We start from the raw sequence: 11769 nt of genomic DNA, 5'->3' as shown, positions 1-11769 counted from the left end.
GGCAGTATAATGGTAGTGACGGCAGTAGTAATGGCGAGTCTAGTACATAGTGTATGGGTATGTAGTAAGTATCGTCAGTGACAGCAGTACTAATGGTAGTGACATCAGTAGTAATGATAGTGGTAATGGTAGTAGTAATGGAGTGACAGCAGTAGTGACGGCAGTAGTTTGGCAGTAGTAATGGTAGTGACGGCAGTGTAATGGTAGTGACGCAGTAGTGGCGGGAGTAGTAATGGTAGTGACGGAAGTAGTAATGGCAGTAGTAATGGTAGTAGTAATGTAGTGACGCAGTAGTAATGGCAGTAGTAATGGTAGTAATGGCAGTAGTAATGGTAGTAAGGAGTAGTATGGCAGTAAATGGTAGTACGGCAGAGTAAAGGCAGTAGTTGGTAGTGACGGCAGTAGTAATGGTAGTAATGGCAGTAGTAATGGTAGTGACGGAAGTAGTAAAGCAGTAGTAATGGTAGTGACGGCAGTAGTAATGGTAGTGACGGAGTAGTAAAGGCAGTAGTAATGGTAGTGACGGCAGTAGCAATGGTAGTAATGCAGTAGTGACGGCAGTAGTAATGGTAGTGACGGTAGTAGTAATGGCAGTAGTGACGGCAGTACTAATGGTAGTGACGACAGTAGTAATAGTAGTGACGGCAGTAGTAATGGCAGTAGCATGGAGTAGTAATGGTAGTGACGGCAGTAGTAATGGTATGGTAATGGTAGTGACGGCAGTAGTAATGGGTAGTGGTAATGGTAAAAACGGCAGTAGTGGCGGCAGTAGTAACGGTAGTGACGGCAGTAGTAATGTAGTAGTAATGGTAGTGTCAATAGTAGTAATGGTAGTGACAGCAGTAGTAATGGTAGTGCCGGCAGTAGTAACGGCAGTAGTAATGGCAGTAGTAATGGTAGTGACGACAGTAGTAATGGTAGTAGTAATGGTATAGTAATAGCAGTAGTAATGTAGTGGCGACAGGTAGTAATGCAGTAGTAATGGCAGTATAATGGCAGTACTAATAGTAGTGATGGCAGTAGTAATGGCAGTGACGGCAGTGTAATGGTAGTGGCGGCAGTAGTAATGGTAGTGGTAATGGTAGAAAAGGCAGTAGTGGCGGCAGTAGTAACGGTAGTGAGGCAGTGTAATGGTAGTAGTAATGGCAGTACTAATAGTAGTGATGGCAGTAGTAATGGCATGACGGCAGTAGTAATGGTAGTGACAGCAGTGTAATGCAGTGGTAATGGTAGTGACAGCAGTAGTAATGGTAGTAACGGCGTACTAATGGTAGTGGTAATGGCAGTAGTATGGCAGTACTAATGCAGCAGTGATGGCAGTAGTAATGGCAGTGGAATGGCAGTGACAGCAGTAGTAATGGTAGTAAGTGCGTACTAATGGTAGTGGTAATGGCAGTAGTAATGGCAGTACTGATGGCAGTAGTGATGGCAGTAGTAATGGTAGTGGTAATGGCAGTAGTGATGGCAGTAGTAATGGCAGTAGTAATGGCAGTAGTAATGGCAGTAGTAATGGTTAGTGGTAATGGCAGTAGTAATGCAGTAGTAATGGTAGTAATAATGGTAGTAGTACGGCAGTAGTAATGGTAGTAGTAATGGTAGTAATGGCAGTAGTGATGGCAGTAGTAATGGCAGTAGTAATGGCAGTAGTAATGGCAGTAGTAATGGTAGTGGTAATGGCAGTAGTAGGGTCGTGCCATCATTTCGGTGCTTTTTGAGAAGTGTAACTTGGTCCAATAACACTGTCATAAAGAGCACATGTTCAACTTAATAAAGAAATGGCTTTCCATACAGATGTTATGTGTGGGGTACAGAGACGAGGGAGTCATTCAAAAATCATGTTAAAACACTATTATTGCACAGAGTGAGTCCATGCAACTAATTATGTGACTTGTTAATCACATTTTTACTCCTGAACGTATTTAAGCTTGCCATAACAAAGGAGTTGAATACGTGTTGACTCAAGACATTTCACCTTTTCACTTTTAATTAATTTGTTAAAACTTCAAAAAAACAAAATTCCACTTTGACATTATGGGGTATTGTGTGTAGATCAGTGACACAACAATCTACATGTAATACATTTTAAATTCAAGCTGTAACACAACAAAAATGTTGGAAAAAGTAAAGAGGTGTGAACCCTGTTCTGAAGGCTCTGTACGTGTCAAAGTTGGTGTTGGGAGCTTTAAACGGTTCAACAGCAGAGACGAATCCAAATACTTCCCTGTGGAGCTTTTAATGAACAACAGGTACAGTTCAAAATGTTGAAATGGGGGGAAAAAGAAAAGCGAAAAGCTACTTATTCCAGATCTGTTTTACAGTTTGAAAGGCATTTTTTTTAGCTTAAGACAATTGAAGACTAGTTACCGCGACAATGTTTTTAAAAAATGAAAAAAAAAATATGTTTGTTTACAAGGAGTGCAAAGGCAAATTAGGCTATTGCATACGCGTACTTCACAGAGAAGGCGTTCCCCAACGGAAATATATGCAAATACATGCTAGAACGTGCCAATAGGATCTCACTAGTTCGTGCTTGGCTCTGCCCACTATGCTTCATGTGCTCGCATGTTAATGATCTTGGGTTAGTTATAAATATCTTCGGCGTTAGCGCACCTAGCAGCATGTCCGCTACTACAGGTATCTGTTCAACATGCAGCCCTACTGTACATAGTAGAAGCTATACGAAATACAGCGAACTATGGTTTGTGATTAATCTCACGGTGCGCACATATAGATTTGTTCACAGGGTCAGCCATCTTGTAGTAATGATAGGTGAGAGGAGGGGTTGCGGGCTGGGGGGGGGGTGATTAAGTAAGGCCACTGTTTCGTTCAAAAAATGGCCCCAAAATCTATTCCAATCTTTCACCTTCAAACAGCATAGACATCTACCAATCTCTAGAGATCTAACCCCCTGTTTCCCTGCGGTAACATCAACAGGCGGTGTCAGAGAAAAGCCTCAAAAAACTGTCAAAGACTCCAGTCATGCCAAGTCGTGACGACTGTTCTCTGCTGCCGGCAACGGCAAGGCGGTACGCCGTGGAGCGCCAAGTCTGGACCAAAACGCTCCTGAACAGCTTCTACTCCTACACTCCGAAGTCATAAGACTCCCGAAAGTAATTCAATATAGTTACCCAGACTATTTGTCATGACCCCCCTCACTCCCCCTTTTAGTAAAGTATTTCTTAACTCTTATTTTCTTAAAACTCGCATTGTTGGTTAAAGGCTTTGTAAGTAAGCATTGTACAGTAGGCCTACACCTGTTGTATCAGCAGCATGTAACAAATATCGTTTTTTTGCCAACAAAGGTTATAGCCCATCTCCTGGATGGGTAAGGTCACAGACCAGACCAGACCAGACCAGACCAGACCAGACCAGACCGAGACCGACCGACATAACAGTCTTCTGTGTGATGGATAGTTGTGTCTTTCTGTTTTCTGGATCACGGAAGCCCTCAGGTCAACACACTTTCCTGTTAGCCGTGGTATCAACGCCAACTTCCTGTTAGCCCGTGGTCATCAACACACTTCCTGTAAGTTGAGAACGTGGTATCAACCCACTTCCTGTTAGCCCGTGGTATCAACCCACTTCCTGTTAGCCCGTGGTATCAACCCACTTCCTGTTAGCCCGTGGTATCCCAAGGGAGAGAAGAGGAAGTTCATGTATTCTCCAAGGCTATCCAAGGGCAGTGTTCATTAGAGAGCGGCGTAATAAAAATGTTTTCAACATTAAATCAAAACAAGCTATTTATTTTCTTTTAAAGTTTAGATGGCATCTTGCTGTTTCAGACCTTCTTTTAGGCATAATATGCCATCCTCTCCTTCTCTCTCATTGGGCCATGTAATTAGCCAGCTCCTTCTCCAGACTCTGGGTGAAGCGATGGTTGAGGAACAGCAGTTGACCGTGTGGTAATAGACGGTGGAGCAGGACATCGATACGGTCACTCTTCAAGAGGACCTGAAGAATAAAACAAAAAAGTGTATTTGTCACATGCAGAGAAAACAACAGGTGCAAACCATATAGCAAAATACTTCCTCACAATCCAGAGAATTAAGGTACAAAATAGAGAATCCAGGACCTTAAAAACAAACAGGACTAGATAGGAATAAACCCCCAGAATGCCACAGTGAAAGTTTACAGTTTCCACATTTTGCTGCCTTTCAATAACATCTTAAAAGGAAATTCATATTTTTTCCCTTTTATCGACCTACTCCACATTTTCAAAGTTAAATTATATATATTTTTCTCCAAATTAAATATATTTTTTAAACGACGAAGATGTCTTGATTGCGTATGTCTTCACCCCCCCCCCCCCAGAGTTCATACTTGATAGAAGCACCTTTGGCAGCCATTACAGCTGTGAATCATTTTGAATAAGATTGTGCTCACTTTGCACAACTCTTAGGTCAACAATTATTTAGTGTTTTTCTCACAATTTCTCAAGCGCAATACATTTGGTTGGGACAGAAATATTCTCAGATTTTGAAGCAAATTTAAGTCAGGAATGATTGCTGTACCCCTCAGGAACACACAACACCTCTTGGGTGTGACTTTGGCATTAAACATCACTGGGTTTTCAGAAGACAAGCAGATTTTCCTCTAACTTTGTCCCTGGGATTTACTTATATTTATTTTGTTCCTGACAAACTCCCCAGTTCCTGTCAGTGGCAAGCATACCCATAACATGATGCTGTCACCACAATACTTGAAACACTTAAAAGCTCTGCCTCTTCTGAACACCCTTGGATAATAACACAAACGTTAATGCCAAAGACCATAATGGCTTTCCAAGAGGTGTTAAGTGTTCCTGAATGGTTCAGTCTCAGTTCTGACTTACATTTGATTGGAAATCAGAGATAAGATTTGAATATTGCTGTCCATCAAATTAGACATGTTTTTGACAAAACAATGAACATTCAGTATTCACAGCCGCAGACTTTTTCCACATTTTGTTGTGTTACAGCCTTATTCTAAATTGGACAAAAAAAACAATTTTCCTCATCAATCTACACACAATCCCCCATAATGACAAAGAAAAAACTGGTTTCTAGACATTTATGTATCAAAAAAACTAATATCACATTTACTTAAGTATTCAGACCCGTTACTCAGTACTTTGTTGAAGCACCTTTGGCAGCGATTACAGCCTCGAGTCGTCTTGAGTATGACGCTACAAGCTTGGCACACCTGTATTTGGGGAGTTTCTCCCATTCTTCTCCGCAGATCCTCTCAAGCTGTCAGGTTGGATGGGGAGTGTCGCTGCACAGCTATTTTCGGGTCTCTCCAGAGATGTCCGGGCTTTGGTTGGTCCACTCAAGGACATTCAGAGAATTGTCCCAAAGCCACTCCTGCATTGTCTTGGCTGTGTGCTTAGGGTCATTGTCCTGTTGGAAGGTGAACCTTCACCCCAGTCTGAGGTCCTGAGTGCTCTTGGAGCAGGTTTTCATCAAGGATCTCTCTGTCCTTTGCTCCATTCATCATTTCCTCAATCCTGACTAGTCTCCCAGTCCCTGCCGCTGAGAAACATCCCAACAGCATGAAGCTGCCACCACCATGCTTCACCGTAGGGATGGTGCCAGGTTTCCTCCAGACGTGATGCTTGACATACAGGCCAAAGAGTTCAATCTTGATTTCATCAGACCAGAGAATCTTGTTTTTTATGGTTTGGGGGGCCTCTTGGCAAACTCTAAGCAGGCTGTCATGTACTGAGGAGTGGCTTCCGTCTGGCCACTCTACGATAAAGGCCTGATTGGTGGAGTGCTGCCGAGATGGTTGTCCTTCTGGAAGGTTCTGCCATCTCCACAGAGGAACTCTGGAGCTCTGTCAGAGTGACCATCGGGTTCTTGGTCACCTCACTGACCAAGGCCCTTCTCCCCTGATTGCTGTTTGTCCGGGCGGCCAGCTCTAGGAAGAGTCTTGGTGGCTTGCTTTTTGCTCTGACATGCACTGTCAACTTGTGGGACCTTATATAGACAGGTGTGTGCCTTTCCAAATCATGTCCAATCTATTGAATTTACCACAGGTGAACTCCAATCAAGTTGATTGATTGGTAAAGCCCTGCCTTATCTCAGCTCACTAGTCAGCACAGCAGCACCCACCCATAGCACGTAACACGTAGCAAGTAACACGTAGCACGTAGCACGTAACACGTAGCACGTAACACGTAGCACGTAACACGTAACACGTAGCACGTAACACGTAACACGTAACACGTAACGCTCCAGCAGGTATAAGATTTGTATTTATTTTTTTAACTGTTTTTGCCCCAGCGACCAGGGTGAAGGCTAGGCCTCAGCGACCAGGGTGAAGGCTAGGCCCCAGCGACCAGGGTGAAGGCTAGGCCCCAGCGACCAGGGTGAAGGCTAGGCCCCAGGGACCAGGGTGAAGGCTAGGCCCCAGCGACCAGGGTGAAGGCTAGGCCCCAGCGACCAGGGTGAAGGCCTGAGGCTCAGGGTGAAGGACTAGGCTCCCAGCGACCAGGGGTGAAGGCTAGCCGCCAGCACCAGAGTGAAGGCTAGGCCCCAGGACCAGGAGTGAAAGGCCTGAGGCCTCAGGTGAAGGCTAGCCGCCCAGTTACAATATTCATCTAGACCGATCCGCACATCTCTCACCTCGCTCCCCGTCCCAGCATGCGTAGAGGTTCCAGACAGTGTCTGGTGATGTTCTTCAGGGTTCCCCTTCATGCCAGAGAAGCAGGTTCTCATTGGGGCTCAGTTGACCAGGGTGAAGGTAGGCCTCTGGACCCCAGCCACAGAGCACTCCTCTCCCCAGCCAGGGCTCTTCCCCTCCCCGCCGCTTGCACCCCGCTGTCAGCCTCTTGGAGAGCCACCAGCTCCTCTCCCAGTACGGTCTTCTTACAACACCCGGCCTGAGGCCTCACGAGACAGGGTCACCGCACTACGCACCTGCCTGAGAGAGGGATGGAGTAGAGAGAGAGAGTAGTTATTTTACTTGCTAGCAACACCTGGCCTGAGCAACACAGGACGGGCCCACTGCACTACACACCTGCCTGAGAGACAGAGATGGTATTATGGAGAGAGCGATAGTTTGGTCGACACAGTTAGCAACGAGCACTCGGTAGGGCCGGTTGTCCTACAGTGGTCGAGGGATTCTTTTTCGCCCATCGGCGTCATTCACGGAGCCAGCGATGCCAACTTTGTCAAGCAGCAACCCACAGCCCACCTCCCACAGCCCACCGGCCCTCCTCCCAACAGCCACCGGCCCTCCTCCCACCGCCCCACACCGGCCCCCCTCCACCGGCCCCTCCTCCCACCGGCCCTCCCCACCGGCCCTCCCCCCACCGGCCCTCTCCTCCCACCGGCGCCTCCTCCCCACCGGCCCTCCTCCCACAGCCCACCGCCCTCTCCCCAGCCCACGCGGCCTCCTCCCACAGCCCTCCTCCCACCGGCCCTCCCCCCCACCGGCCCTCCTCCCACCGGCCCTCCTCCCACCAGCCACCGGCCCTCCTCCCACCGGCCCTCCTCCACAGCCCACCGGCCCTCCTCCCCAACAGCCCACCGGCCCTCCTCCCACAGCCCACCAGCCCTCCTCGCACCGGCCCTCCCCCCAATCCGGCCCTGCTCCCACAGCCCACCCCCCTCCCCACCGGCCTCCTCCCAACAGCCACCGGCCCTCTCCAACGGCCCCTTCCCTCCACGGCCCTCCCCACGGCCCTCCTCCCACGTCCTCTCCCACGGCCCTCCTCCCACAGCCACCGGCTCTCCTCCCACAGCCCTCTCCCACAGCCCTCCTCCCACAGCCCTCCTCCCAACAGCCCACCGTCGTCCCCACAACAGCTGCTAGGCGGAGCAAGTCGCTTTTCAGCATCAAGCAGCAGAGTGCCTACTTCCTGTCGCCACTATGTTGATAATGTATAGACTATGAGTGTGGGCTACACCCCAGCAATGCACATCACGTCTTAAACTGCAAACTCCCCTCGCCGCTGGCGGTAGGAATGTATAGCCTTGGGTTAGTGAAGAACATAACACAGGGGGAAATGTTTTCTAATCTAAGTACCAAACTGGCACCCTATTCCCTATATAGTGCACTACTGTTTGACCAGAGCCCTTCCCTATATAGTGCACTACTGTTGACCAGGGCCCTATATAGTACACTACTGTTGACCAGAGCCTATTCCCTTATATAGTCACTACTGTTGACCAGGGCCCTATTCCCTATATAGTGCACTACTGTAGAACCATGGCCCTATATAGTACACTACTGTTGACCAGAGCCCTATTCCCTATATAGTGCACTACTGTTTGACCAGGGCCCTATTCCCTATATAGTTGCACTACTGTAGACCAGAGCCCTATATAGTACACTACTGTTGACCAGAGCCCTATTCCCTATATAGTGCACTACTGTTGACCAGACCTATTCCCTATTAGTGCACTACTGTAGACCAGAGGCCTATTCCTATATAGTGCACTACTGTAGACCAGGGCCCCTATCCCCTATATAGTGCACTACTGTAGACCAGGGCCCTATTCCCTATATAGTCACTACTGTTAGACCAGGGCCCTATTCCCTATATAGTGCACTACTGTAGACCAGGGCCCTATTCCCTATATAGTGCACTTACTGTAGACCAGGCCCTATTCCCTATATAGTGCACTACTGTTGACCAGGGCCCTATTCCCTATATAGTACACTATGTTGACCAGAGCCCTATTCCCTCTATATAGGCACTACTGTTACCAGGCCCTATTCCCTATATAGGCACTATTGTAACCAGGGCCCTATTCCTATATAGTGCACTACTGTTGACCAGGCCCTGTATAGTGCACTTATTTGACCAGAGCCCTTATCCCTATATAGTGCACTACTGTTGACCAGGGCCCTATTCCCTATATATGTGCACTACTGTTGACCAGAGCCCCTATTCCCTATATAGTGCACTACTGTTGACCGAGGCCCTATCCCATATATAGTGCACTACTGTAGACCAGGGCCCTATTCCTATATAGTGCACTACTGTTGACCAGGTCCTATTCCCTATATAGTACACTACTGTTGACCAGAGCCCTATTCCCTATATAGTGGCACTACTGTTGACCAGGGCCCTATTCCCATATAGTGCACTACTGTAGACCAGGCCCTATTCCCTATATAGTGCACTACTGTAGACCAGGCCCTATTCCCTATATAGTGCACTACTGTTGACCAGGGCCCTATATATACCACTACTGTTGACCAGGGCCCTATATAGTACACTTACTGTTGACCAGGGCCCTATATAGTCACTTACTGTTGACCAGGCCCTATATAGTACACTACTGTTACCAGGCCCTATATAGTACACTACTGTTGACCAGGGCCCCTATATAGTACACTACTGTTGACCAGGACCCTATATAGTTACACTACTGTTAACCAGGCCCTATATAGTGCACTACTGTTGACCAGGCCCTATATAGTGCACTACTGTTGACCAGGGCCCTATATAGTACACTACTGTTTGACCAGGGCCCTATATAGTGCACTACATGTTTTGACCAGGGCCTATTCCCTATATAGTGCACTACTGTTGACCAGGTCCTATAGTTAGTGCACTACTGTTGACCAGGCCTATATAGTACACTACTGGTTGACCAGGCCCTATATAGTACACTACTGTTGACCAGGCCTATTCCCTATATAGTACACTACGTTGACCAGGACCCTATTCCCTATATAGTACACTACTGTTGACCAGTGCCCTATTCCCTATATAGTACACTTATGTTGACCAGGGCCTATTCCCAATAGTGCACTACTGTTGACCAGGACCCTATTCCCTATATAGTGCACTACTGTTGACCAGGGCCCCTATTCCCTATATAGTACACTACTGTTGACCAGGCCCTATTCCCTATATAGTACACTACTGTTGACCAGGACCCTATTCCCTATATAGTGCACTACTGTTTGACCAGGGCCCTATTCCTATATAGTACACTACTGTAGACCAGGGCCCTATATAGTGCACTACTGTTGACCAGGCCCTATATAGAGCAACTACTGTTGACCAGGACCCTATATGGTACACTACTGTTGACCAGCCCTATATTAGTACACTACTGTTGACCAGGGCCCTATATAGTACACTACTGTTGACCAGGGCCCTATATAGTACACTACTGTTGACCAGGGCCCTATATAGTGCACTCTGTTGACCAGGCCCTATATAGTGCGACTACTGTTGACCAGGCCTATATAGTGCACTACCGTTTTTACAGAGCCCTATCCCTATATAGTGCACTACTGTGACCAGGGGCCCTATTCCCTATATAGTGCACTACTGTTGACCAGGGATTCCTATATAGTACCATACTGTTGACCAGGGCCCTATTCCCCTATATAGTGCACTTACTGTTGGACCAGGGCCCTATTCCCTATATTAGAACACTACTGTTGACCAGAGCCTATTCCCTATATAGTACACTACTGTTGACGCAGAGCCCTATTCCCTATTATAGAACACTACTGTAGACCAGGGCCCTATTCCCTATATAGTACACTACTGTTGACCAGGGCCCTTATTCCCTATATAGAACACTACTGTTGACCAGAGCCCTATTCCCTATATAGTACACTACTGTTGACCAGGGCCCTATTCCCATATAGAACACTACTGTTCACCAGAGCCTATTCCCTATATAGTGCACTTCTTTTGACGATGACCTACTTAAGAGTATTGTGCATTCAAAGAAGCTCACGCAATCACATTCATATTTGACATTACAGGATTGTCAATTAGTGGCCTAGCCAGCATGTCAAAACTGCATGAAACAAAATTGTCTTTCTAGTACAGGTGCCAGGACCGTCTCTCACCCTCGCCACCACCGCTACCTCTCATTTTGCAGAAGCCGCCTCTTGTTCCGGTCCCAGTCACTGTCCGCCCCGGTCAGCGCGCCCTCCTCCGGTCAAAACACACCGGGAGTAGAGCACGCGACTCTCCCCGGGCGCCAGAGTGCTTACCGGGTTAACGGTATGAATCAGGAAACAGAAGAACATTGTGTCGCTGTGTGACTTAATGAACTTAGATATCGATCTAGTTAGTCTTTTCTCGTCGATCACTACAGAGATGTCAGATTGAAGGGCTGTTCTTTGCTTCCTGGTTCGATCAGGTGACAAGACAGATGCAGTCATTTTGGACTCAACACTAGAGGGCGCCAACTGGTCATCGAGAGAGAGAGAGCGTGAAAAAACTATCTGTTCATCGATTAAAACCGAATGAGTGGTTCCCTATTTACCAGTGGTTTAAGAAGTACCAAATTTGTCATACTTGATTAAACGTAAAGATACCCTAATAGAAAATGACTCAAGGTAAAAGTGAAAGTCACCCAGTAAAATCCTACGAGAGTAAAAGTATTTGGTTTTAAATACACTTAAGTATCCAAAAGTAAATGTATAAATAATTTCAAATTCCTTATATTAAGCAACCAGACAGCACCGTGTTCTTGTTTTTTAATTTACAGATAACCAGGGGCACTCTCCAACCCTCCATTTACAGATAGACAGGGCACTCTCCAACACCCCATTTACAGATAGCCAGGGGCACTCTCCAACACTCCATTTTACAGATAGACAGGGTACTCTCCAACACTCCATTTACAGATAGCCAGGGCACTCTCCAACACTCCATTTACAGATAGACAGGCACTCTCCAAACTCCATTTACAGATAACAGGGGCACTCTCCAACACTCCATTTACAGATAGCCAGGGGCACTCTCCAAACACCCCATTACAGAAGACAGGGGCACTCTCTTCAACACTCCATTTACAGATA

The 11769-nt window shown here is 47.0% G+C and overlaps 2 protein-coding genes across 2 annotated transcripts; one reads left to right on the top strand and one right to left on the bottom strand.

Annotated features, from left to right (window-relative positions):
- Positions 1–3544: 3544 nt before the first annotated feature.
- ap5s1 (adaptor related protein complex 5 subunit sigma 1) lies at positions 3545–7127 on the bottom strand. The gene is given in 6 exon segments (XM_070440359.1): positions 3545–3951; positions 4672–4735; positions 6606–6853; positions 6855–6903; positions 7000–7003; positions 7091–7127. Coding segments are annotated over 6 exon segments (531 nt in total). The 3' UTR covers positions 3545–3822.
- Positions 7128–7141: 14 nt separating this feature from the next.
- LOC139025283 (uncharacterized) lies at positions 7142–7861 on the top strand. Its single transcript, XM_070440358.1, has one exon. It carries the CDS (start codon positions 7142–7144, stop codon positions 7859–7861), a length of 720 nt encoding a protein of 239 aa, XP_070296459.1.
- The last annotated feature ends 3908 nt before the right edge of the window (positions 7862–11769 follow it).

Source organism: Salvelinus sp. IW2-2015, unplaced genomic scaffold (assembly GCF_002910315.2).
Source record: "Salvelinus sp. IW2-2015 unplaced genomic scaffold, ASM291031v2 Un_scaffold2463, whole genome shotgun sequence".
Taxonomy (NCBI): Eukaryota; Metazoa; Chordata; class Actinopteri; order Salmoniformes; family Salmonidae; genus Salvelinus; species Salvelinus sp. IW2-2015.
The sequence above is the reverse complement of the archived record's forward strand: the minus strand, read 5'-3'. Positions and strand labels throughout refer to the sequence as shown.

Excerpts from the sequence above, each read along its gene's own strand:
- LOC139025283 (XM_070440358.1), top strand. The coding sequence starts at position 7,142 with ATGCCAACTTTGTCAAGCAGCAACCCACAGCCCACCTCCCACAGCCCA.